This window comes from Petromyzon marinus, chromosome 64 (genome assembly GCF_048934315.1).
Source record: "Petromyzon marinus isolate PM22_M1 ecotype Great Lakes invasive population chromosome 64, UKy_Petmar_22M1.pri1.0, whole genome shotgun sequence".
NCBI lineage: Eukaryota > Metazoa > Chordata > Hyperoartia > Petromyzontiformes > Petromyzontidae > Petromyzon > Petromyzon marinus.
In genome coordinates, this window is record NC_133730.1 from 8,333,736 (window position 1) to 8,361,434 (window position 27,699).

Genomic DNA, 27,699 nt, shown 5'->3' on the forward strand with positions numbered 1-27,699 from the left:
ATCTGTGTTGTCTCTCTCTGCTTGTCTTTCTCTGTGTATCTGTGTTGTCTCTCTCTGCTTGTCTCTGTGTTGTCTCTCTCTGCTTGTGTGTCTGTCTGTGTGTCTCTGTGTTGTCTCTCTCTGCTTGTGTCTCTCTCTGTGTATCTGTGTTGTCTCTCTCTGCTTGTCTCTCTCTGTGTATCTGTGTTGTCTCTCTGCTTGTGTCTCTCTCTGTCTCTGTGTTGTCTGTCTCTGCTTGTGTCTCTCTCTCTGTGCGTCTGTGTTGTTTCTTTCTGCTTGTCTGTCTGTGTGTCTCTGTGTGTCTATATTGTGTGTCTGTCTGTGTGTCTCTGTGTCCGTGTTTTGCCTCTCTCTCAAATTGAGTTCTACCCGATGACGGGTGCTTGTTTTGCGATCGAAACGTCGTACTCTATCATTTAATTTATTATCTTTCTACGTGACTTTACCGAAAGAACCAATGAGTAATTCCTGCCGATGGTTTAGTGTTGTATTTGGTTGTTGTTGTTGTTTGGGTGATTCGTATTTGTTGGACTTGGCACTGCTTAAAGGTCGTGATCTGAACGTGGCTCTTTCACTCCAGCGCTGTCCTACCAGACAGTCTCGTCCCTACACCTGATGAAGGCCGCTTGTGTTGTGGCCGAAACGTCGTGTTAGAATATTATTGTGTTATTTTATTTTATCAATTTATTATTTTATTCTCATTCTACGTGGTGGTGACTTTACCGAAAGAACCAAAGAAGATGAATCATTGCAATCACGAAAGCTTTAAATCGAAACTTGGCACTGCTGTTGGTGTTTTTGTAACCGTCTGTTGTTGTAACGTCCCCTGAGCTGGACATGTGGAATGAAAAAAATGTTTTTTGCTTTACAGCTCATCAGATTCCTCCTTGCGGCCTAAGCAAATATCTAGATTTCACGATCGCGATTGAGACTTGGACACCTTCCTTCCTTCCTTCGTGTGGATTCACAGCTGCAGATCGAAGACGTATTCTTTCAGATTCGTTAAAGCACGTACGCTTTCGCGAACGAAAATCCACGTGTGTGCCGCTCGACACGCAGCCTATTAGCGAGGTCTGTCGCGTCAACAGAACGTGCCGAGTCGTTTACTAACCGGTGCTGCATCAGCAACGAATTGGCACGCTCTGTTCACGTGACAAACCTCACTAAAATCGGCGGGTTTCACGACGCGTTTACGTTCACGCCATGTAAAGCCCCCCCAACCACCCACCACCCCCAAAAAATAAATACCCCCCCATATTATTATTGAGATGTCGCTACACGCTCAACTGCCCGCTGACAATCGTGGCCACGGGGCCGCTCGGGCAGGCCGCCGGAGTCTTCGGCGCGGCCACCGATGCGGCCCGGTGCCCGATCCGGTTGCCGGTGGTCCGTCGGCGGATCGAGAGGTGGAAACCGTGAGCACCGGCGGCAGGGTTCCTGCACGAGGCGCTTCGCTGTCCGACGTCGGACACCAGAGGGTCTCGCGTTGGCGGTGGGACGGAGCGAACGAAATGAGAAAAAAAAACACTCTCTCGCAGCGGGGGAGTTACAATACAAAATCTCCAGAGTTTATTTATTTTGATTAAAAGAACCGGGGTGGTGTGTGGGGTGTGTTGGGGTGGGTTGTGTGTGTGCTGTGTGTGTGGTGGGTGTGTGGTGGGTGTGTGGGGTGTGTGTGTGGGGTGTGTGTGTGTGGTGTGTGTGTGGGGTGTGTGTGTGTGGGATGTGTGTGTGTGGGGTGTGTGTGTGGGGTGTGTGTGTGTGTAGTGGGGTGTGTGTGTGTGGGATGTGTGTGTGGTGTGTGTGTGAGGTGTGTATGTGGGGTGTGTGTGTGTGTGGTGTGTGTGTGGTGTGTGTGGGGTGTGTGTGTGTGTGGGGTGTGTGTGGGGTGTGTGTGTGTGGGGTGTGTGTGTGTGGGGTGTGTGTGTGGGGTGTGTGTGTGTGGGGTGTGTGTGGGGTGTGTGGGGTGTGTGTGTGGGGTGTGTGTGGGGTGCGTGTGGGGTGGGGACTAAATTCAGCCGCGACTGGCATTTTGGCTTTGGGCGAATAAACCGCTTCTATCTGAAACGCGCGTACGTACGTACACACACACCATAAAGACGAAGATTCCACCCCCACCCCCCCCCCGGTATAGCCTTCACAGACTTTTGTGGCAAGTGCTGCTAGCGAGCGCCTATGCAGGCCGGAACGGCACACGAGGGGAGGGGGGGGGGCAGCACCACGCCCGGCCGCCTTTGTCTCTCCCAGTGGCGATGCTGACTACGCAATCGCACCGTGTACTCGTTTGAGGCTGAGTCGACCTAGGGGAGGACCCAGCACCGGTTCGGGTAGCCGTCGCCGGCGTTGGTCGCGAGCGGGTACTCGAACTCGGGTCGGACAGGTTCGGGGCGCAGCGTGGCGCTGACTACAGCGCCGCCGCTCCCCACACACGTACACACACGTACACACACACACACGTACACACACACGTACACACACACACGTACACACACGTACACACACACGTACACACACAGGTACACACACACACACGTACACACACACGTACACACACAGGTACACACAACCGCCATTCGCCACTAAGTGGCGGTGACGTCACCACGACGCTTGTGCCAGGCTATGTGCACCCTGAGGCCACGTGAAGTGTCGAACGCCCGCTGGCAGGAGGTCACGGGGCAGACCCAGGTGCCACGGGTCGACTGACTGAGATGACTGGCTGATGCACCACCTGTGCCCCCTACTGTGCCAACCTGCTGTGCTTTAGCCACCCGGCGCTCCGCTCGTTGTTCTCAGCGTCACTCCTCCGTCCTCCGTTGTTGTTGGAGGGCGACTGCCTCCAACTGCCCAGTAGCATCCTTCACGAGCCTCCTCCACAGAGGCCGATCTTGACACCGCTGGTACCAGTCATCGGCAAGTCCACTCAGCTCCACGTCCTCCTGTACCACATCACTCCATCTCTTCTCTAGCCCGTGCCGCGCCCGCTTAGCTCCCTCAATCCGGCCAAACAAAAGCTGTTTCGGCATGCGGTGGCTGGGCATGCGGGCTACATGACCCAGCCATCGCAGCCTTGCCTGCCGGAGGAGCTCACCGATGGGACCCTGCCCAGATCTTTCAAGGATTTGTGAGCTCCTCACACAATCCAGTCTGGTTAAACCCAGGATGGATCGTAGGCAGGCCAGCCTAAATGTTTCTAACCGGCGAAGATGTTCCATTAGGGGGGTCCACGTTTCGCAAGCGTAGAGAAGGGAGGGAATGACCGTGGCCGAGAAGACCTGAAGCTTAGTGCGGAGTGACAGACCAGGTAGCTTCCACACAGTGTTACGCAACCGATGAAAAGATATTGCCGCTCGACTGATTCGGAGTGAGACCTCTGCTGTTAAACTGGAGCCAGTCATAAGCACACTGCCCAGGTATGGGAAACTCTCCACTCTCTCCACAACTGCCCCATCACCGATTGGGAGTTGTGGGGGTGGAGTGTCCGATGGTACAAATACCCAGGCAGGTGCTTAGTTTTGGTGGGGCTGATGGTAAGGCCCCACCTCTTAGTGGCACGCTCCAGTCTCAGCAGCAGCGTCTCCAACTCCTCCTCTGACTGAGCAGCTATTACCAAATCATCAGCATACATAACGTGGTTGAGCAATAGGGAGCCATCCCTTGACCGCACCCGGGCATCGATTAGCCTCCCATTATATCTGTACCATATGGAGATTCCCCCGGTACAGCTATTGAAGGCTTCACGAACTACGTGGTCAAAATAGATGTTAAATAATGTGGGAGCCAGAGGACATCCCTGTCGCACCCCAAGGTGTACAGGGAATGGCTCTGACTCCCTGCCACGTAGTTTTACCCGGGCCCGCTCACCATCATGAAGGTCCTTAATGATCGTGAGCAGAGGGTCAGGTACTCCAAAAGCACGAAGAACGACCCAGAGCCCAGGCCTACTGATGGTATCATAGGCCTTGACCAGGTCAATAAAGCAGAGATGTAGGTCTTGTTGGAATTCCCTACACCTCTGCTGTAGCAGACGGACAGAAAATATGGCATCTGTGCAGGACCGCCCTTTCCTGAAACCGCATTGGGGCTCCGCAAGCCTCTCCTCAGCGTGCCTGGCAAGGCGATGCTGAATAATCCTTGCCAGGACCTTTCCCGGCACACTGAGGAGTGAGATGCCCCTGTAGTTGTTACAGTCTGTGCGGTCCCCCTTCTTAAAAAAGGGCGACCACCAGGGCATCCTTCCAATCCTGCGGAACCCGTCCAGTGGTCCAGACTGTTGTTATGATGTCATATAGGGCAGTCTGTGCACAAACGCCACCCTCCCTCAGCATTTCGCTTGGGAGATCATCTCTGCCCGCTGCCTTTCCTGGTCTCAGACTCCGGATCGCCTTCAATACTTCCTCAGCAGATGGCACCTCAGCCAGCCACTCACAGGGGGTGACTTCTTCCAATATTTGAGGCACCGCAGCCTCAGCAGGGTCATCCTCACTATGTGCCACGATGTTTTCCTGGCTGAGGGATTTTCCCTCCCCCAGGACCTCACAGAAATGCTCAGCAAATCTGCGAACCTGTTCCTGGGGGTCAGAGATTGGATCACCGTTTTTTCCCCTGATGTTAATAGGTGTGGCGCTGCAGGTTACTTTTTTGATGGAGTTAAATAGAGATTTGTGATCACGGGCCACTGAGGCAGACTCCATCTCCTCAGCAACCCGCGACCACCACCCATCCTTGCAGCGCCTCACGGCTCTCCGAACCTCCGAGCGAAGGCTGCGGTAAGCCTCCTCATTCTCTGACGTGGGATTCTGTAGCCGATGACAGTGGGCCTGTCGCTTTTTCTCAACCATCCTGAACACCTCCTCTGTCAGCCAGGGTCTCTGGGGAGGTCTGGTGGGTGTACACCCACCACCGGAGTGGAAGAATGGCAGGCGCATCTTACAGATGACTAGTCGATGGTCAGAGGGCAGATCAGCTCCACGGTAGGTCCTGGTGTCAAGGACATGGGCTCGCATTCGCTGGTCCGTCCCTATGTAGTCCAGCAGATGTTCTTGCTTGGACCCGGCATGCATCCATGATGTTGTGTGGATGCGCCGATGCCGGAACAGCGTGTTGGTAATTACAAGCCCATGGGCTGCACAGGTACACACACACAGGCACACACACACACGTACACACACAGGTACACACACAGGTACACACACACACGTACACACACACAGGTACACACACACGTACACACACACACACACACGTACACACACACGTACACACACACACGTACACAGGTACACACACACGTACACACACACGTACACACACACGTACAGACACACGTACACACACACACGTACACACACACACACGTACAGACACACGTACACACACACGTACACAGGTACACACACGTACACACACACACGTACACACATGTACACACACGTACGTACACACACACGTACAAAAACGCGCGTGTGCACGTCGACAAGACTGCCGACAAAGGTGCACACGGACACAGGTAAAACAACCACAAGGCAAACGGGGGGGGGGGGGGGGGGTAAGATTACCAAAAATAACCACGTGGCGTTTGTCTGGTCGACAGCCCGCGAGGAGAGATGACGTCACAATGTGTTAATGAGATCGCGGTGGTGGGGGTAGAAACCAAAAATAACCACGTGGAGTTTTCTGATCGACAGCCACTCCCGGACAGCCCGCGAGGGGAGATGACGTCACAATGTGTTAATGAGATCGGGGGGGGGGGGGTGGTGGTGGTGTTGGTGGTGGGGGGGGGGTCATTACGGCTCCAGCCGATGATCACCAACGCCACAACGGAGGGGTGGGATCGATCGATTAGGAGCCGACGGAACCCCGGGAAGCGGTCCAGGACGCGCTCCCAGGCGCGGCGACGAGGACTCGCACGTGGGAAACGTCGCTCGACTGACGCGGAGGGATTGCGGGGAGGGGAGGAGGGGAGGAGGGGGGGGAGGGGGTGGGTAGGATTCGCATTTAACCGGCGCTCGCTTCAACGCCGCAGCGTCTCGAAGAGCGGCCTCCCCCCCCACCAACCCCCCCACACACCTCCCCATCATCATCATCGTCTCGTCATCCCGCCCACTCCCGTCGCCCAAGACGGAAGGTCTCGCCTCAACGCCCCCTGTGGGCAGCTGCCCCTGTGTGGCACAAGGTGAAGCCGGCGCATTGCCCGCAAAGCGGACATTCGCCCGCCAGGAGGGAGTAACTTTGCGACGCCGTATTTATATATATGTATGTATATGCGCGTTTTTGTTTTTACCAAATGGAGGAATTCGCGAGCATTCGCAGCGATGCGTTGCAACGCATCGTCGGTGGTGGGGGTAAATGGTGGCGGTGGGGGTAAATGGCGGTGGGGGTAAATGGTGGTGGGGGTAAATGGCGGTGGGGGTAAATGGTGGGGTGGAGGAGTGGTGCAGCGGTTAGCGCGCGCTGCCGCTACCAACCCGGTCGCCCGAGTCACGATTTGGATTCCCGCTGGCGGCCCAACGTCGCTGTACCAAACACCCGAACAGGCCCCGGGCCCTCCTCCACGCTCGGTGCCAAGTCGTGCCTCACAAGCGTATCGGGGGTTTCCTGGCCGCGCCAACCACACCGCCTTCGCCCGCCGTGTTGACCTTCAGGAAGGAAGGCGTCTACCCCGTGCCGACCGCAGCACTTGGGCCCCCCCCGCCCCCCCAACAAGCCTGCGTGGGGGGCCGCACGGGGGGGCGGCTCTGGGCTGCTCCGTACCCGTACACAAACCGCACCCGGCGGCTCGTCGCCACCTCCGCGCGGCGCTTAGCCGGGACCCACGCGGTTGCTCCGCCACCTCCGCGCGTAACGAGTTGCATCTGCCGGTCGCCTCGGTCAGGTCAGTCAAATCCCGTGGCACCCACCTTGGGCACGTCACCGTGATTGAATGGCGGGCGTTGGTACTTGGCGCTGAAGATGCGTCAACTCAATTATTCGCCGTGGTATTGGTGGGCGGGGTGTGCTTGAGGGCTTGCCTAAAGCAATGCGAGCATCCGTTATTATTGATGTCCTGTGAGGCAAGGGCCGATTGCCCGAAACGTCGGATTATATATGTACCTGGGGCGCCACCGTGGCTAGGAGACGTTAACTACCCCGCCTGGTGTACAGGAGGTCCTGGGTTTGATCCCGACCCTGACGCCTGCTGCTGCTGTATATTTGGAGTTTGCGTGTCTCTCTCATCATCATCACGGTGGCTAGGAGATGTTGACTACCTCACCTGGTGTACAGGAGGTCCTGGGTTTGATCCCGACCCTGACGCCTGCTGCTGCTGTATATGTGGAGATTGCGTGTCTCTCTCTCTCTCTGGAGCCCTGCGGTGTTTTCGCTCCAACATTTACAATCAGCACCGGCACGCGTTTCAAGAGTATTCGCGCTGCCGCCGTGAGTCTCCGCGTGGCGATGATGGCGACAGGCCCGCTACGTTGAGCTACCGTTCGTGGTTACCAGGTCGCTCCTGACGAAGAGCCACAGAGCTCAGCGGGATCCTTCCCGGTATGACAAACTCGTTACTCCGCGGCGTGGTTGACACGGAAGGTGTCGAGAGTTGCCGTTACTGTTGTTGGTTGCGGCCTTGTGCACCGCTGAGACAATGAAGGACACCCCCCCCCTCCCCCCTCATCGGTTAGAAATGGGATCCGGGTTCAACGCGGAACGATGTATAACACGTGACGCAAACCCATTCACTCGTGTCGTCGTGAACGATAACGATGTCCGTGTGGGAAGTTGCCGGGAAGACCTCCCCCCGCCCGCTGCCTCCCTCCCTCCCGGTGTAGCCTCCATAGACTTTTGGGGCAAGTGCCGTGTTGGCGAGCCGCAGCAGCCTATGAAGGCCGGCATGGCGCGAGAAGTGGCGGCCAGCACCACGCCCGGTCGCCTTTTTGTCTTCCTTTAGCGGCGACGTTCACGGCGCACCGCACCAGCTACTCGTTTGAGGCCGAGTCGACCCTAGGGGAGGGCCCAGGGTCGGTTCAAACTAATCGTCGCCTGCGTCGGCGTCGGCCGTCAGCGGGAATAAAAACTCACGTTGGCGGGCGCGCAGGGCAGTGCGCTAACCGGACGGCCACCACTCCATCATCACGCACAAAGACCCCCCCCCCCACCGTGTAGCCTGTAACAGACCGTTGGGGCAAGCGCTGTTAGCGAGTAGCGGCGCCTACGAAGGCCGGACACGGCACACGAGGGCGGCGGTGGGGGTTGGCCGGCAACACGCCCTCCCGGCCGCCTTTGTCTCTCCAGCGGCGAAGCTTACTCCACACCGCACCAGGTACTCATTTGAGGCCGAGTCGACCGAGAGGGGGGAGGGGAGGCCCAGGATCGGATCAGGCTATCGTCACCGGTGTTGGCCGTGAGCAGGAAACGAAGACGGGTCGCCGGGTTCGTAAGCAACTTGGTGTTTTGCGAGCGGCGCTGGAGCATCCCCCACCCCTCTAGCAAAGTCACGGGGCAGACGGCAACGCCTCCTTTTTGCCAAGTTTCGCACCGCGCGGAGGCAGCGAACTACAAATAAAAAATGCACGCATCCCCTCGGCCAAGTCCCAGGGATTGCCGAGCCGAGCATTAGGACTTTTGGTCATTTGTGGGGGAACCCATTCAGCAAGTCTCTTGCCCTATCGGCAGATTACATCAGGTGGAGATTTCCACGGCCGCACGCGGGGTCCCCCCCCCACCTCCCTCGGACTTTCCCGTCTCGCCAAAAACGTGAACCGTGATCCCGCTTGGGGCTGGCGCGGAACACCCGGCTCTGGTACCACCCGGCCTGGTACACCTGGCCCACCCGGCCTGGTACACCCGGCCCTGGTACACCCGGCCTGGTACACCCGGCCTGGTACACCCGGCCCAGCCGGCTCTGGTACACCCGGCCTGGTACACCCGGCCTGGTACACCCGGCCTGGTACACCCGGCCTGGTACACCCGGCCTGGTACACCCGGCCTGGTACACCCGGCCTGGTACACCCGGCCTGGTACACCCGGCCTGGTACACCCGGCTCTGGTACACCCGGCCTGGTACACCCGGCTCTGGTACCACCCGGCCTGGTACACCCGGCTCTGGTACACCCGGCTCTGGTACACCCGGCCTGGTACACCCCGGCCTGGTCCACCCGGCCCAGCCGGCTCTGGTACACCCGGCCTGGTACACCCGGCCTGAGCCACGCGTGGCTTATTTTGGATGTCGGGAGGCGAGGAAGGAAGGAAGGAAGATGTCGCCCGTGTCAGGTTTGCAAACCTTCACCCGCACGTGAAGTTGGTCGAGTGGGAAGTTGGGGCGAGCTCAAGAACTGCTGACCGGACGCCGGAATGGTTTTGCGGCGAAGGTCAAAGGTCGCGGCGGCGCTCAGCATGCAGCAACCCGAGCAACCAGAGTTGCTAGGGTTGTTGCTCGGAGGGGGGGACGCTGGGGGAGGGGAGGGGGGGGGGAGTGGAGCCGGCTTCACGCCCACAGCGACGGACCCACTTGTAGAAAAGCGTCGGCGAACGAATGTACACAAAGAATAATTATGCGACAGCATTAATAACAAGTATAATGATAATAATAATAACACTAATAATGATAACACTACGACTACTCTCAGTTCATGCCGGCCGTGGAGGGAGATCGACTTCTCAAGCAACTGAAGGTCACAAAGTTCATATCCCCGCCCATCACCTTCGTCGTCATCACCATCATCGGTTCTTCACGGTCCATAAAACGAGTACCACTTTGTGCAGATGATGTCGGACGTGGAGGCCGTGCTATGCAGGTATTGGTGGGGGCGGTGGGGGGGTGAGAGGGGTGTACAAGGCTCCATCTTGCCACGGCAATGTGGAATTTCCGCCGCGGGAACCCGTCCGTCGCACACCGTTAGCGAGAGCGGCGTGAGCGATGTAATTACAAACGCGTCTTGAGAAATATTTGGACGGCGCTTTCTTCTGTCGGGGGGGGGTTAGGGGGGGCGGCGGTTCGTTACAGCAGCGCGGCGGGCACGGGATCGCTCCGTTCATTTCCGCCACCGCCACAAGAGGAGTGGGGGGGGAGGGGGGGGAGGTGGGGGGGGTGAGGTGGGCGTCTAACGTGCCATTACAACAGTACAAAAAATAAAAGTCTCAAAAGTGAACACCGTTTTGGCGATTGCTCCGTCATTAGTACATTTCCGATCGCCGCCATCGCCGCCATCGCCGCCCGTCGTCGCCGCCGCCGCGTTGCTCACAGGAGACTTACGGATGGACGCCGCTTCTGCGCGCCAACGTGGCGGACGGGGGGAGGAATTGTTCCGTTGAGCCCGGTCGCCCCACCCCCGCCCTCCCCCTCCTCTCCACAAATGATAGCCGGGCGGTTAAAGTCACGTGGTTGTAAAAAAAAAGTAAAGAGCAAAGTCAAGCCACCGGCCAAACGACCGCGGCGGCGGCGGCGGCGGCGGCCGGCCGGCCACGAGCCGCCGGCCACGGGCCCGCGGGGCGGTGCGGTTAGAGCACGCTGCCGCTGCTGCACACGTACTCAACCAGGTCGGCGACGTCCAGGAGGTCCACGTCGTCGACGTCCTCCTCCTCCTCCGCCGCGTCGCCGCCGCCACCGCCCTCGTCGCCGTCCACCCTCCTCCTCGTCGTCGTCGACGAGGACAGGCCCGGTGGGACGGGGGTCGCCCGCGGCAACGGCGCCGGCGGGCGACCCCCGCCGTCGCCGGCGCCGGCGGGGGTCCTCGCTCCGTTGGCCGGCGCCCGTTCCGACGAGGCGGCTCCCTCCCGGCCGTTCCTCCGGTCGTCGTCGCGCCGTGCGGGCGATGCGGAGGAGGACGACGAGGAGGAGGACGAGGAGGAGGAGGAGTCGAGGCGGTTGCGGTGGCGCTTGACGGGGGGGCGGCCGTCGTCGTCGGAGGAGGAGGAGGCGGCGGCGTCGTCGTCGCTTCGCGAGGCCGCGGTCGCTGGCATCCGGGGGGACAAACGCGGCGGTTAACGGGACAGGGACAGTGGCGGTGTGGACAGTGACAGTGTGGACAGTAGGTGGCGTGGACAGTGGCCGCGTGGACAGTGGCCGCGTGGACAGTAGGCGGTGTGGACAGTAGGCGGTGTGGACAGTGACGGTGTGGACAGTGGCGGTGTGGACAGTAGGCGGTGTGGACAGTAGGCGGTGTGGACAGTAGGCGGTGTGGACAGTGACGGTGTGGACAGTGGCGGTGTGGACAGTAGGCGGTGTGGACAGTAGGCAGTGTGGACAGTAGGCGGTGTGGACAGTGACGGTGTGGACAGTGGCGGTGTGGACAGTAGGCGGTGTGGACAGTGGGCGGTGTGGACAGTAGGCGGCGTGGACAGTGGGCGGTGTGGACAGTGACGGTGTGGACAGTAGGCCGCGTGGACAGTAGGCGGCGTGGACAGTGGGCGGTGTGGACAGTAGGCGGTGTGGACAGTGACGGTGTGGACAGTGGGCGGTGTGGACAGTGGGCGGTGTGGACAGTGGCGGTGTGGACAGTAGGCGGTGTGGACAGTAGGCGGTGTGGACAGTAGGCGGTGTGGACAGTAGGCGGTGTGGACAGTAGGCGGTGTGGACAGTGACGGTGTGGACAGTAAGCGGTGTGGACAGTGACGGTGTGGACAGTAGGCGGCGTGGACAGTGGGCGGTGTGGACAGTGACGGTGTGGACAGTAGGCCGCGTGGACAGTGGGCGGCGTGGACAGTGGGCGGTGTGGACAGTGACGGTGTGGACAGTAGGCGGTGTGGACAGTGGGCGGTGTGGACAGTGGCGGTGTGGACAGTAGGCGGTGTGGACAGTAGGCGGTGTGGACAGTAGGCGGTGTGGACAGTAGGCGGTGTGGACAGTAGGCGGTGTGGACAGTGACGGTGTGGACAGTAAGCGGTGTGGACAGTGACGGTGTGGACAGTAGGCGGCGTGGACAGTGGGCGGTGTGGACAGTGACGGTGTGGACAGTAGGCCGCGTGGACAGTGGGCGGTGTGGACAGTGGGCGGTGTGGACAGTGGGCGGTGTGGACAGTGACGGTGTGGACAGTAGGCGGTGTGGACAGTGACGGTGTGGACAGTAGGCGGCGTGGACAGTGGGCGGTGTGGACAGTGGGCGGTGTGGACAGTGACGGTGTGGACAGTAGGCGGTGTGGACAGTAGGCGGTGTGGACAGTAGGCGGTGTGGACAGTGGCGGTGTGGACAGTAGGCAGTGTGGACAGTGGCGGTGTGGACAGTAGGCAGTGTGGACAGTGGCGGTGTGGACAGTAGGCGGTGTGGACAGTAGGCGGTGTGGACAGTGGCGGTGTGGACAGTAGGCGGTGTGGACAGTGGGCGGTGTGGACAGTGGCGGTGTGGACAGTAGGCGGTGTGGACAGTAGGCGGTGTGGACAGTAGGCGGTGTGGACAGTAGGCGGTGTGGACAGTAGGCGGTGTGGACAGTGACGGTGTGGACAGTAAGCGGTGTGGACAGTGACGGTGTGGACAGTAGGCGGCGTGGACAGTGGGCGGTGTGGACAGTGACGGTGTGGACAGTAGGCCGCGTGGACAGTGGGCGGTGTGGACAGTGGGCGGTGTGGACAGTGACGGTGTGGACAGTAGGCGGTGTGGACAGTAGGCGGTGTGGACAGTGGGCGGTGTGGACAGTGGCGGTGTGGACAGTAGGCGGTGTGGACAGTGGGCGGTGTGGACAGTGGCGGTGTGGACAGTAGGCGGTGTGGACAGTAGGCGGTGTGGACAGTAGGCGGTGTGGACAGTAGGCGGTGTGGACAGTGACGGTGTGGACAGTAAGCGGTGTGGACAGTGACGGTGTGGACAGTAGGCGGCGTGGACAGTGGGCGGTGTGGACAGTGACGGTGTGGACAGTAGGCCGCGTGGACAGTGGGCGGTGTGGACAGTGGGCGGTGTGGACAGTGGGCGGTGTGGACAGTGGCGGTGTGGACAGTAGGCGGTGTGGACAGTAGGCGGTGTGGACAGTAGGCGGTGTGGACAGTAGGCGGTGTGGACAGTAGGCGGTGTGGACAGTGACGGTGTGGACAGTAGGCGGTGTGGACAGTAGGCGGTGTGGACAGTAGGCGGTGTGGACAGTAGGCGGTGTGGACAGTAGGCGGTGTGGACAGTGACGGTGTGGACAGTAAGCGGTGTGGACAGTGACGGTGTGGACAGTAGGCGGCGTGGACAGTGGGCGGTGTGGACAGTGACGGTGTGGACAGTAGGCCGCGTGGACAGTGGGCGGTGTGGACAGTGGGCGGTGTGGACAGTGACGGTGTGGACAGTAGGCGGTGTGGACAGTAGGCGGTGTGGACAGTGGGCGGTGTGGACAGTGGCGGTGTGGACAGTAGGCGGTGTGGACAGTGGGCGGTGTGGACAGTGGCGGTGTGGACAGTAGGCGGTGTGGACAGTAGGCGGTGTGGACAGTAGGCGGTGTGGACAGTAGGCGGTGTGGACAGTAGGCGGTGTGGACAGTGACGGTGTGGACAGTAAGCGGTGTGGACAGTGACGGTGTGGACAGTGGGCGGCGTGGACAGTGGGCGGTGTGGACAGTGACGGTGTGGACAGTAGGCGGTGTGGACAGTGACGGTGTGGACAGTAGGCGGCGTGGACAGTGGGCGGTGTGGACAGTGGGCGGTGTGGACAGTGACGGTGTGGACAGTAGGCGGTGTGGACAGTAGGCGGTGTGGACAGTAGGCGGTGTGGACAGTGGCGGTGTGGACAGTAGGCAGTGTGGACAGTGGCGGTGTGGACAGTAGGCGGTGTGGACAGTGGCGGTGTGGACAGTAGGCAGTGTGGACAGTGGCGGTGTGGACAGTAGGCAGTGTGGACAGTGGCGGTGTGGACAGTAGGCGGTGTGGACAGTAGGCGGTGTGGACAGTGGCGGTGTGGACAGTAGGCGGTGTGGACAGTGGGCGGTGTGGACAGTGGCGGTGTGGACAGTAGGCGGTGTGGACAGTAGGCGGTGTGGACAGTAGGCGGTGTGGACAGTAGGCGGTGTGGACAGTAGGCGGTGTGGACAGTGACGGTGTGGACAGTAAGCGGTGTGGACAGTGACGGTGTGGACAGTAGGCGGCGTGGACAGTGGGCGGTGTGGACAGTGACGGTGTGGACAGTAGGCCGCGTGGACAGTGGGCGGTGTGGACAGTGGGCGGTGTGGACAGTGACGGTGTGGACAGTAGGCGGTGTGGACAGTAGGCGGTGTGGACAGTGGGCGGTGTGGACAGTGGCGGTGTGGACAGTAGGCGGTGTGGACAGTAGGCGGTGTGGACAGTAGGCGGTGTGGACAGTGACGGTGTGGACAGTGGGCGGTGTGGACAGTGGCGGTGTGGACAGTAGGCGGTGTGGACAGTAGGCGGTGTGGACAGTAGGCGGTGTGGACAGTAGGCGGTGTGGACAGTAGGCGGTGTGGACAGTGACGGTGTGGACAGTAAGCGGTGTGGACAGTGACGGTGTGGACAGTAGGCGGCGTGGACAGTGGGCGGTGTGGACAGTGACGGTGTGGACAGTAGGCCGCGTGGACAGTGGGCGGTGTGGACAGTGGGCGGTGTGGACAGTGGGCGGTGTGGACAGTGACGGTGTGGACAGTAGGCGGTGTGGACAGTGACGGTGTGGACAGTAGGCGGCGTGGACAGTGGGCGGTGTGGACAGTGGGCGGTGTGGACAGTGACGGTGTGGACAGTAGGCGGTGTGGACAGTAGGCGGTGTGGACAGTAGGCGGTGTGGACAGTGGCGGTGTGGACAGTAGGCAGTGTGGACAGTAGGCGGTGTGGACAGTGGCGGTGTGGACAGTAGGCAGTGTGGACAGTGGCGGTGTGGACAGTAGGCAGTGTGGACAGTGGCGGTGTGGACAGTAGGCAGTGTGGACAGTGGCGGTGTGGACAGTAGGCGGTGTGGACAGTAGGCGGTGTGGACAGTGGCGGTGTGGACAGTAGGCGGTGTGGACAGTGGGCGGTGTGGACAGTGGCGGTGTGGACAGTAGGCGGTGTGGACAGTAGGCGGTGTGGACAGTAGGCGGTGTGGACAGTAGGCGGTGTGGACAGTAGGCGGTGTGGACAGTGACGGTGTGGACAGTAAGCGGTGTGGACAGTGACGGTGTGGACAGTAGGCGGCGTGGACAGTGGGCGGTGTGGACAGTGACGGTGTGGACAGTAGGCCGCGTGGACAGTGGGCGGTGTGGACAGTGGGCGGTGTGGACAGTGACGGTGTGGACAGTAGGCGGTGTGGACAGTAGGCGGTGTGGACAGTGGGCGGTGTGGACAGTGGCGGTGTGGACAGTAGGCGGTGTGGACAGTGGGCGGTGTGGACAGTGGCGGTGTGGACAGTAGGCGGTGTGGACAGTAGGCGGTGTGGACAGTAGGCGGTGTGGACAGTAGGCGGTGTGGACAGTAGGCGGTGTGGACAGTGACGGTGTGGACAGTAAGCGGTGTGGACAGTGACGGTGTGGACAGTAGGCGGCGTGGACAGTGGGCGGTGTGGACAGTGACGGTGTGGACAGTAGGCCGCGTGGACAGTGGGCGGTGTGGACAGTGGGCGGTGTGGACAGTGGGCGGTGTGGACAGTGACGGTGTGGACAGTAGGCGGTGTGGACAGTGACGGTGTGGACAGTAGGCGGCGTGGACAGTGGGCGGTGTGGACAGTGACGGTGTGGACAGTAGGCCGCGTGGACAGTGGGCGGTGTGGACAGTGGGCGGTGTGGACAGTGGGCGGTGTGGACAGTGACGGTGTGGACAGTGGCGGTGTGGACAGTAGGCGGTGTGGACAGTAGGCGGTGTGGACAGTAGGCGGTGTGGACAGTAGGCGGTGTGGACAGTGACGGTGTGGACAGTAGGCGGTGTGGACAGTGACGGTGTGGACAGTAGGCGGCGTGGACAGTGGGCGGTGTGGACAGTGACGGTGTGGACAGTAGGCCGCGTGGACAGTGGGCGGTGTGGACAGTGACGGTGTGGACAGTAGGCCGCGTGGACAGTGGGCGGTGTGGACAGTGGGCGGTGTGGACAGTGGGCGGTGTGGACAGTGACGGTGTGGACAGTAGGCGGTGTGGACAGTAGGCGGTGTGGACAGTGACGGTGTGGACAGTGGCGGTGTGGACAGTGACGGTGTGGACAGTGACGGTGTGGACAGTGACGGTGTGGACAGTAGGCGGTGTGGACAGTAGGCGGTGTGGACAGTGACGGTGTGGACAGTAGGCGGTGTGGACAGTGGGCGGTGTGGACAGTGGGCGGTGTGGACAGTGGGCGGTGTGGACAGTGACGGTGTGGACAGTAGGCGGCGTGGACAGTGGGCGGTGTGGACAGTGACGGTGTGGACAGTAGGCCGCGTGGACAGTGGGCGGTGTGGACAGTGGGCGGTGTGAACAGTGGGCGGTGTGGACAGTGACGGTGTGGACAGTAGGCCGCGTGGACAGTGGGCGGTGTGGACAGTGACGGTGTGGACAGTGACGGTGTGGACAGTGACGGTGTGGACAGTGGCGGTGTGGACAGTGACGGTGTGGACAGTGACGGTGTGGACAGTGACGGTGTGGACAGTAGGCGGTGTGGACAGTAGGCGGTGTGGACAGTGACGGTGTGGACAGTAGGCGGTGTGGACAGTAGGCGGTGTGGACAGTGACGGTGTGGACAGTAGGCGGTGTGGACAGTGACGGTGTGGACAGTAGGCGGTGTGGACAGTAGGCGGTGTGGACAGTGACGGTGTGGACAGTGACGGTGTGGACAGTAGGCGGTATGGACAGTAGGCAGTGTGGACAGTGACGGTGTGGACAGTGACGGTGTGGACAGTAGGCGGTATGGACAGTAGGCAGTGTGGACAGTGACGGTGTGGACAGTGACGGTGTGGACAGTAGGCGGTGTGGACAGTAGGCGGTGTGGACAGTGACGGTGTGGACAGTGACGGTGTGGACAGTGGCCGCGTGCGTTGTCGTTAGCGTCGTCGCGATTGGGTATTGTTGTCGATAGCCAGAGGCACAGAGACACAGAGAGAGAGGGGGACAGAGAGATACCGAGAGACAGAGACACACGGGGGACAGTGAGCCGGAGATGCAAAGGGAAAGTAAGAAAGAGACCCAGAGACAGTGAGACAGAGACCCAGAGACAGAGTGAGACAGAGACCCAGAGACAGAGTGAGACAGAGACCCAGAGACAGTGAGACAGAGACCCAGAGACAGAGTGAGACAGAGACCCAGAGGCAGAGTGAGACAGAGACAGAGTGAGACAGACACACAGAGACAGAGTGAGACAGACACACAGAGACAATGAGACAGAGACACAAAGACAGTGAGACAGAGACCCAGAGACAGAGTGAGACAGAGACAGAGTGAGACAGACAGACACAGACACAAGAGTCAAAACGGGCGTCTGTACCGAACCCATAATAAACCCGTACTGAACCTATACCGTGCCTGTACTGAGCATCTACCAAACTGAACCTGTTGCAAAGCCGAACTCCTACCAAGCCCGTACCGAACCCCTCCAGAATCCCCAACAAACCCGCACCGTGCCCCCTACTAAACCCGCACCGAGCCCCCTACTGAACCCGCACCGAGCCCCCTACTAAACCCGCACCGTGCCCCCTACTAAACCCGCACCGTGCCCCCTACTAAACTCGCACCGTGCCTCCTACTAAACCCGCACCGTGCCCCCTACTAAACCCGCACCGTGCCCCCTACTAAACCCGCACCGTGCCCCCTACTAAACCCGCACCGTGCCCCCTACTAAACCCGCACCGTGCCCCCTACTAAACCCGCACCGTGCCCCCTACTAAACCCGCACCGTGCCCCCTACTAAACCCGCAGCGTGCCCAATACTAAACCCGCACCGTGCCCCCTACTAAACCCGCACCGTGCCCCCTACTAAACCCGCACCGTGCCCCCTACTAAACCCGCACCGTGCCCCCTACTAAACCCGCACCGTGCCCCCTACTAAACCCGCACCGTGCCCCCTACTAAACCCGCACCGTGCCCCCTACTAAACCCGCACCGTGCCCCCTACTAAACCCGCACCGTGCCCAATACTAAACCCGCACCGTGCCCCCTACTAAACCCGCACCGTGCCCCCTACTAAACCCGCACCGTGCCCCCTACTAAACCCGCACCGTGCCCCCTACTAAACCCGCACCGTGCCCCCTACTAAACCCGCACCGTGCCCCCTACTAAACCCGCACCGTGCCCCCTACTAAACCCGCACCGTGCCCCCTACTAAACCCGCACCGTGCCCCCTACTAAACCCGCACCGTGCCCCCTACTAAACCCGCACCGTGCCCCCTACTAAACCCGCACCGTGCCCCCTACTAAACCCGCACCGTGCCCCCTACTAAACCCGCACCGTGCCCAATACTAAACCCGCACCGTGCCCCCTACTAAACCCGCACCGTGCCCCCTACTAAACCCGCACCGTGCCCCCTACTAAACCCGCACCGTGCCCCCTACTAAACCCGCACCGTGCCCCCTACTAAACCCGCACCGTGCCCCCTACTAAACCCGCACCGTGCCCAATACTAAACCCGCACCGTGCCCCCTACTAAACCCGCACCGTGCCCCCTACTAAACCCGCACCGTGCCCCCTACTAAACCCGCACCGTGCCCCCTACTAAACCCGCACCGTGCCCCCTACTAAACCCGCACCGTGCCCGTATTGTGCCCGATCCGAACTGGTACCGGACTCGTACAATACCCGCACCGTGTACCCCCCCGCCCCCCGACCTCACCCGTACCCGTACTGTACCCATACCATACCCGTACCGGGTATGGTAACGGTACCAAACCCGAACCAGCGTCCGTACCATACCCCTGCCGCTGCCCCTCCCGAACTAACACATCACCCGCGCTGGGACCCTCGCCGAACCCGTACCGGACCCCCAACGTCAGCCGGAGCCCCCGGCTCCCGTTACCTCCGCTGTCGGAGCTGTGCCCCCGTTTCCGCTTCCGGAAGGCGGCCAGCATGGTGGCGGTGCGTCCGCGGGGCGCCCCCCCCGCTCGCCGGCCCCCCGCGCCCTCCTCCCCGGCGCTCTCGGAGTCCTCGCGGTAGTTGACCGAGCGGGCCGCGGTCGCTCGCCGCGACCGGCGGCGCCGGAAGTCCACTAGGTCCTCGTCCGTCACGTCACTCCCCAGCTCGCTGCCTGCGGCGGGGGAGGAGGAGCAGGGGCAGGAGCAGGAGCAGCAAGCGTGGGGGTGGGGGTGAGGGGGGTGGGGTTAGAGGGTGAGGGGGGTGGGGTTAGAGGGTGAGGGGGGTGGGGTTAGAGGGTGATGGGGGTGGGGTTAGAGGGTGAGGGGGTGGGGTTAGAGGGTGAGGGGGGTGGGGGTGATGGGGGTGGGGTTAGAGGGTGAGGGGGTGGGGTTAGAGGGTGAGGGGGGTGGGGTTAGAGGGTGATGGGGGTGGGGTTAGAGGGTGATGGGGGTGGGGTTAGAGGGTGATGGGGGTGGGGTTAGAGGGTGAGGGGGTGGGGTTAGAGGGTGAGGGGGGTGGGGTTAGAGGGTGAGGGGGGTGGTGTTAGAGGGTGATGGGGGTGGGGTTAGAGGGTGATGGGGGTGGTGTTAGAGGGTGATGGGGGTGGGGTTAGAGGGTGAGGGGGGTGGGGTTAGAGGGTGATGGGGGTGGGGTTAGAGGGTGATGGGGGTGGTGTTAGAGGGTGATGGGGGTGGGGTTAGAGGGTGATGGGGGTGGTGTTAGAGGGTGATGGGGGTGGGGTTAGAGGGTGAGGGGGGTGGGGTTAGAGGGTGATGGGGGTGGGGTTAGAGGGTGATGGGGGTGGGGTTAGAGGGTGAGGGGGGTGGGGTTAGAGGGTGAGGGGGTGGGGTTAGAGGGTGAGGGGGGTGGGGTTAGAGGGTGATGGGGGTGGGGTTAGAGGGTGATGGGGGTGGTGTTAGAGGGTGATGGGGGTGGGGTTAGAGGGTTAGGGGGGTGGGGTTAGAGGGTTAGGGGGTGGGGTTAGAGGGTGAGGGGGTGGGGTTAGAGGGTGATGGGGGTGGGGTTAGAGGGTGATGGGGGGTGGGGTTAGAGGGTGAGGGGGTGGGGTTAGAGGGTGATGGGGGTGGGGTTAGAGGGTGAGGGGGGTGGGGTTAGAGGGTGAGGGGGGTGGGGTTAGAGGGTTAGGGGGTGGGGTTAGAGGGTGATGGGGGTGGGATTAGAGGGTGAGGGGGGTGGGGTTAGAGGGTGAGGGGGGTGGGGTTAGAGGGTGAGGGGGGTGGGGTTAGAGGGTGAGGGGGGTGGGGTTAGAGGGTGATGGGGGTGGGGTTAGAGGGTGATGGGGGTGGGGTTAGAGGGTTAGGGGGTTGCGGGGAGTTTGCGTGTCTCTCTCTCATCATCATCATCACGGTGGCTAAGAGATGTTAACTACAGGGGACATGGGGAGATTGGGATCGCTCGTCCGTAGGGGACACGGGGGGATTGGGATCACTCGTCTGTAGGGGACACGGGGAGATTGGGATCGCTCATCTATAGGGGACACGGGGAGATTGGGATCGCTCGTCCGTAGGGGACACGGGGAGATTGGGATCGCTCGTCTATAGGGGACACGGGGGGATTGGGATCGCTCGTCTGTAGGGGACACGGGGAGATTGGGATCGCTCGTCTATAGGGGATTCGGGGGATTGGGATCGCTCGTCTATAGGGGAATCGGGGAGATTGGGATCACTCGTCTGTAGGGAACACGGGGGGATTGGGATTGCTCGTCTATAGGGGATTCGGGGGATTGGGATCGCTCGTCTATAGGGAAATCGGGGAGATTGGGATCACTCGTCTGTAGGGAACACGGGGGGATTGGGATCGCTCGTATATAGGGGACACGGGGATTATGACTGCTTGTCTCTATTGTGTACGTGAGTTGGTGTGTGTGTTCGACTTTGAGTGTCGCCACTTAGGAGACAAAAGTGGCCGGCCGTGGTGTTGGCCACCCATCCCCTCGTGTGCCCAGGACCGGTTCAGATAATCGCTACTGGTGTTGGCCGCGAGCGGGAATCGAACTCAGGTATTGAAGGTTCGTCGTTCAGCATGCTAACCGCAACACTTACCGCCTCCCACTCACGCACCATCCACCGACATGCTCACTGACACTCAAACGCTCACCCACTCACTCGAACAGTCACTCAATCGCCTAGTCGTTCACTCGCCCACCTGCCCACTCACTCGCTCGCTCACTCACACACTAAAACGCTCACACCCATTCACCCACCCACTCACTCGCTCGCCCGCTCACTCACTCAGCCACTCACTCGCTCACTCACCCAAACACTAAAACGCTCACTCCCCCATTCACCCACTCACTCGCTCATTCACTCACTCACCCACTAACTCGCTCACTCACACACTCGCTCACCCACTCGCTCACTCACTCACGCACTAAAATGCTCACTCACCCATTGACCCACTCACTCGCCCACTCGCCCACTCACGCACCGACCCACTCACCGACCCACTCACCACACCGCGGGTCACCTCACGTTCCCCGTTCCTTCCAACACCTTTCTGACAGCGCTGTTTGTTGCCGTCCGCTCGGGAACGAACTAAACGCAACGCGCGACTCACCCTCTTCCTCCTCCTCTTCCTCCTCCTCCTCCTCGTCGTCATCCGAGAATCCTCCTCTCCTCCTCCTCTTCCTCTTCGGCCCGGGGCGTCCTCTCAGCCTCCGGCCCTTCCTCGCCGACGAGGACCGGCCCCGTCCACCCCGGCCGCCCCGCGCCCGCCTCAGGGCCCCGCGAGGCCCGTGGGCCGAACCCACGGACGAGCCACCGCTGCTGAGGCCCTCCTCTTCCTCGTAGTCCGCCTCCGACAGCTGCTCCTCGGCCTCGCTGTCGCTGAGGTGAGGAGGGGGGTGTGGGTGGGAGACACGAGGGAGGAGGCAGTGGTGATTAATAAACAGTTAATAATAATTCAACTTAAATTAAACTATTTTGAACGCGTAGGCTTTTCGCGACCAGTATCATCCATAAAATAGATTGCTTCGGGTTATATCGCGTTAATATGAATGTGAATAACCATACCGGCAATGGATACCCATTGTAATTTACATGCATTATTAATCCCCCCGCCCCATGGCACGTGAAGGGCTCCCAAGTAACGTCATCACATCTACCCCTCTGTTTAAAAAAAAAACAAGACAGGATTTCTCCACAAATACGTCCGTCCACCAGCTGGTTGTAATCACCGGCGAAACGTTGCGCTCAGATTGTAAAAGTTGTGGCTTTGCTGTCCAACACACAACCGGCGTGGCTGTACTAGTGTAGAGGTGTAGTATCCCACACGTGTCAATACGGGGCGGTAGTGTCACTGGGCCTAGTGTCAGCGAACTATGGGCCAGGGGGGCCCAACGGTAACCCCGATGGGATAACGGACCCTTGGACGCAGACCCCAGACCCCGGGAGGGGAGGGGGGGGTTGGGGGGCTGGGGGATGACGTCACCCTTCCAGGACCCGGTGGAGGGTTCTGGAAGGAAGGCGTGGCTGGGGGCGGAGCAAGCCACGGACTTGTATAAAAGCCGGACCTCCGAACGGTGCGGGCGGTCGTCGTCCACCCGAAGACCACGAGCCTCCTGAAGAGAAGAGCCCACGGGCAAAGAGCCGTACCCCATGGCAAGGGGCGGCTCCAGCTAATGGACCAGTGAAGACCAGGCTTCACTCAAGAAGGGCTAGAGTAGCCAGTGAGAGGCGTATTGGGTGTAAGGGGCCGTTACCACTTCATGTTCAGGTTTTAATTGTTAAATAAAATACGTTGTTTCATATTCTCGGTTCTTTCGGTAAAGTCACGTTGAAGGGAAACAATACAATGTATGTTTTATTATTTTATTGTTTCCCTTCAACGTGATTTTATTATTTTGTTGTTTCCCTTCAACGCGACTTTACCGAAAGAACCAAGAATATGGATCACTGCAGTCACGAAAGCTTTAAATCATAAAATACGTGTTGCCTCAGAGCGAGTGTCCTCTGGTTATCGATCCACCGCACGAGTAACAAAATTGGCACGTTCCGTTTGCGCGACAAAACCTTACTAATGGACTGCGTCGGGTGGTGGCGGGGGGGGGGGTTTAACAACACGTTTATGTTCACGCGATCCAACCCCAAAAAAACACCCTCTGTTACGGATTAATAATTTTCATTTCGCCAGGTGTAAGGCCCCAACACCCCAAGTTGTGCAAGCTCTTTTACGGAAGCGACCTTGGCCATCGCAAACGATAGCCCGGGGCCGTCGTGCGAGGTCGCGTTCATATTTGACTCCGTTTGATTTTTTTTAACCAACACCGCTTTTACTTTAACCGCCCGGCACAACGAACCACCGCCAACCACCTGGGGCGGTTGGTGGCGGCTATCATTTGGGAGAGGCGGGGGGTGGGACAGCACTGAACGGAACAATTCCCTCCTCCTCCCCCGCCCCCTCTCACTAAAATCCGCAACGTTTTGGCGCGCGGAAGAGGTGTTCATTCGTTAGCCGCCTGTGAGCAATAACGGCCGCGGCGATGGGTCAACAGTGGCGGCGATTGTCGCTGCTGCTGCTGCTGCTGCTCTAAAAGGAACTGATAAACGGAGCGATCGCCAAAAAACGGTGTTAACTTTTAAGACTTTTTTTTTGTTGTTGTACTGTTATCCAATAAAACGATGGCACGTTAACTGCCCGCACTACCCCATGGTGATGGCCAGGATTTGAACTTGCGACCTTCCCACGGCAGCGGCGGCGGCTGTTGCCGTCGCAGTTGCTTGCGGTGGCAACTTCACGGTTAACCGCGCGCAGCCGCAGGGCGATCGACCGGGGCGGCCAAAGGGGGGGGTTTACCAAACCGCGAGCCTCCCGTAAACGAGCGGCGCTCCAACTCTGGGCCGCCGCCCGCGGCGACACCCGCCGATGTCGTCTACGACTCGGCAGCCTGTGTTAACACGACAGGACTTCCACGAGAGATGTGTTAACACGGCAGGACTTCCACAAGAGATGTGTTAACACGCGACAGGACTTCCACGAGCGATGTGTTAACACACGGCAGGACTTCCACAAGAGATGTGTTAACACGCGACAGGACTTCCACAAGCGATGTGTTAACACGACAGGACTTCCACGAGAGATGTGTTAACACACGACAGGACTTCCACAAGAGATGTGTTAACACGCGACAGGACTTCCACGAGCGATGTGTTAACACACGACAGGACTCCACGAGCGATGTGTTAACACACGACAGGACTTCCACAAGAGATGTGTTAACACACGACAGGACTTCCACAAGAGATGTGTTAACACGCGACAGGACTCCACGAGCGATGTGTTAACACACGACAGGACTTCCACGAGAGATGTGTTAACACGACAGGACTTCCACAAGCGATGTGTTAACACGGCAGGGACTTCCACGAGCGATGTGTTAACACACGACAGGACTTCCACGAGCGATGTGTTAACACACGACAGGACTTCCACAAGCGATGTGTTAACACGACAGGACTCCACGAGCGATGTGTTAACACGCGACAGGACTTCCACGAGCGATGTGTTAACACACGACAGGACTTCCACGAGAGATGTGTTAACACACGACAGGACTTCCACGAGCGATGTGTTAACACACGACAGGACTTCCACGAGCGATGTGTTAACACGCGGCAGGGACTCCACGAGCGATGTGTTAACACGACAGGACTTCCACGAGCGATGTGTTAACACACGACAGGACTTCCACGAGCGATGTGTTAACACACGACAGGACTTCCACGAGCGGTGTTTTAACACACGACAGGACTTCCACGAGCGATGTGTTAACACGTGGCAGGGACTTCCACGAGCGATGTGTTAACACACGACAGGACTTCCACGAGCGATGTGTTAACACGACAGGACTTCCACGAGCGATGTGTTAACACACGACAGGACTTCCACGAGCGGTGTGTTAACACGACAGGACTTCCACGAGCGATGTGTTAACACGACAGGGCTTCCACGAGAGATGTGTTAACACACGACAGGACTTCCACGAGAGATGTGTTAACACGACAGGACTTCCACGAGCGATGTGTTAACACACGACAGGGCTTCACGAGCGATGTGTTAACACGACAGGACTTCCACGAGAGATGTGTTAACACACGACAGGACTTCCACGAGCGATGTGTTAACACACGGCAGGACTTCCACGAGAGATGTGTTAACACACGACAGGGCTTCCACGAGCGATGTGTTAACACACGGCAGGACTTCCACGAGCGATGTGTTAACACACGACAGGACTTCCACGAGCGATGTGTTAACACACAGCAGGACTTCCACGAGCGATGTGTTAACACACAGCAGGACTTCCACAAGCGATGTGTTAACACACGACAGGACTTCCACAAGAGATGTGTTAACACGCGACAGGACTTCCACGAGTGATGTGTTAACACACGACAGGACTTCCACGAGCGATGTGTTAACACACGACAGGACTTCCACGAGCGATGTGTTAACACACGACAGGACTTCCACGAGCGATGTGTTAACACACGACAGGGCTTCCACGAGCGATGTGTTAACACACGGCAGGACTTCCACGAGCGATGTGTTAACACACGACAGGACTTCCACGAGCGATGTGTTAACACGACAGGACTTCCACGAGAGCTGTGTTAACACGACAGGACTCCACGAGCGATGTGTTAACACGACAGGACTCCACGAGCGATGTGTTAACACGGCAGGACTTCCACAAGAGATGTGTTAACACACGACAGGACTTCCACGAGCGATGTGTTAACACACGACAGGACTTCCACGAGCGATGTGTTAACACACGACAGGACTTCCACGAGCGATGTGTTAACACACAGCAGGACTTCCACGAGCGATGTGTTAACACACAGCAGGACTTCCACAAGCGATGTGTTAACACACGACAGGACTTCCACAAGAGATGTGTTAACACGCGACAGGACTTCCACGAGTGATGTGTTAACACACGACAGGACTTCCACGAGAGATGTGTTAACACGCGACAGGACTTCCACGAGCGATGTGTTAACACACGACAGGACTTCCACGAGCGATGTGTTAACACACGACAGGACTTCCACGAGAGATGTGTTAACACACGACAGGACTTCCACAAGAGATGTGTTAACACGCGACAGGACTTCCACGAGTGATGTGTTAACACACGACAGGACTTCCACGAGCGATGTGTTAACACACGACAGGGCTTCCACGAGCGGTGTGTTAACACGACAGGACTTCCACGAGAGATGTGTTAACACGACAGGACTTCCACAAGAGATGTGTTAACACGCGGCAGGACTTCCACGAGAGATGTGTTAACACACGACAGGACTTCCACGAGCGATGTGTTAACACGTGACAGGACTTCCACAAGCGATGTGTTAACACGACAGGACTTCCACAAGCGATGTGTTAACACACGACAGGACTTCCACGAGCGATGTGTTAACACGACAGGACTTCCACAAGCGATGTGTTAACACACGACAGGACTTCCACGAGCGATGTGTTAACACACGGCAGGGACTTCCACAAGAGATGTGTTAACACACGGCAGGGCTTCCACGAGTGATGTGTTAACACGACAGGACTTCCACGAGCGATGTGTTAACACACGACAGGACTTCCACGAGCGATGTGTTAACACGACAGGGACTTCCACAAGCGATGTGTTAACACGACAGGACTTCCACGAGAGATGTGTTAACACACGACAGGACTTCCACGAGCGATGTGTTAACACACAGCAGGACTTCCACGAGAGATGTGTTAACACACGGCAGGGACTTCCACGAGCGATGTGTTAACACACGACAGGACTTCCACAAGAGATGTGTTAACACACGACAGGACTTCCACGAGCGATGTGTTAACACACGACAGGGCTTCCACAAGAGATGTGTTAACACACGACAGGACTTCCACGAGCGATGTGTTAACACGTGACAGGACTTCCACGAGAGATGTGTTAACACACGACAGGACTTCCACGAGCGATGTGTTAACACGACAGGACTTCCACGAGCGATGTGTTAACACACGACAGGACTTCCACGAGCGATGTGTTAACACACGACAGGACTTCCACGAGAGATGTGTTAACACACGACAGGACTTCCACGAGCGATGTGTTAACACGACAGGACTTCCACGAGCGATGTGTTAACACACGACAGGACTTCCACGAGAGATGTTTTAACACACGACAGGACTTCCACGAGAGATGTGTTAACACACGACAGGACTTCCACGAGAGATGTGTTAACACACGACAGGACTTCCACAAGCGATGTGTTAACACGCGACAGGACTTCCACGAGAGATGTGTTAACACGCGACAGGACTTCCACGAGCGGTGTGTTAACACACGACAGGGACTTCCACAAGAGATGTGTTAACACGGCAGGACTTCCACGAGAGATGTGTTAACACACGACAGGACTTCCACGAGCGATGTGTTAACACACGGCAGGACTTCCACGAGAGATGTGTTAACACGACAGGACTTCCACGAGAGATGTGTTAACACACGACAGGGCTTCCACGAGTGATGTGTTAACACACGACAGGACTTCCACGAGTGATGTGTTAACACACGACAGGACTTCCACGAGAGATGTGTTAACACACGGCAGGACTTCCACGAGCGATGTGTTAACACACGACAGGACTTCCACGAGCGATGTGTTAACACACGACAGGACTTCCACGAGCGATGTGTTAACACACGACAGGACTTCCACAAGCGATGTGTTAACACACGACAGGACTTCCACGAGCGATGTGTTAACACGGCAGGACTTCCACGAGCG

The 27,699-nt window shown here is 58.9% G+C and overlaps 1 protein-coding gene and 1 long non-coding RNA gene across 5 annotated transcripts in view; one reads left to right on the plus strand and one right to left on the minus strand.

Moving 5' to 3' along the window:
* LOC142906452 (uncharacterized) overlaps positions 1-27,699 on the plus strand; it is a 397,072-nt gene that overhangs the window by 182,625 nt on the left and 186,748 nt on the right. The window lies entirely within an intron of this gene.
* Positions 6,267-27,699, minus strand: part of LOC116957878 (uncharacterized) — a 67,148-nt gene continuing 45,715 nt past the window's right edge. For 2 of the 4 annotated variants that reach the window (XM_076054205.1, XM_076054203.1), the window contains 3 exons: positions 21,467-21,735; positions 18,834-19,061; positions 6,267-10,928 (listed from right to left, as the gene is read on the minus strand). In XM_076054205.1, coding sequence (XP_075910320.1) covers positions 10,474-10,928; positions 18,834-19,061; positions 21,467-21,735 — 952 coding nt within the window. In that variant the 3' untranslated portion in view covers positions 6,267-10,473. The remainder of the gene's footprint in view (positions 10,929-18,833; positions 19,062-21,466; positions 21,736-27,699) is intronic. The other 2 variants (XR_012930288.1, XR_012930287.1) reach the window with 2 other exon arrangements.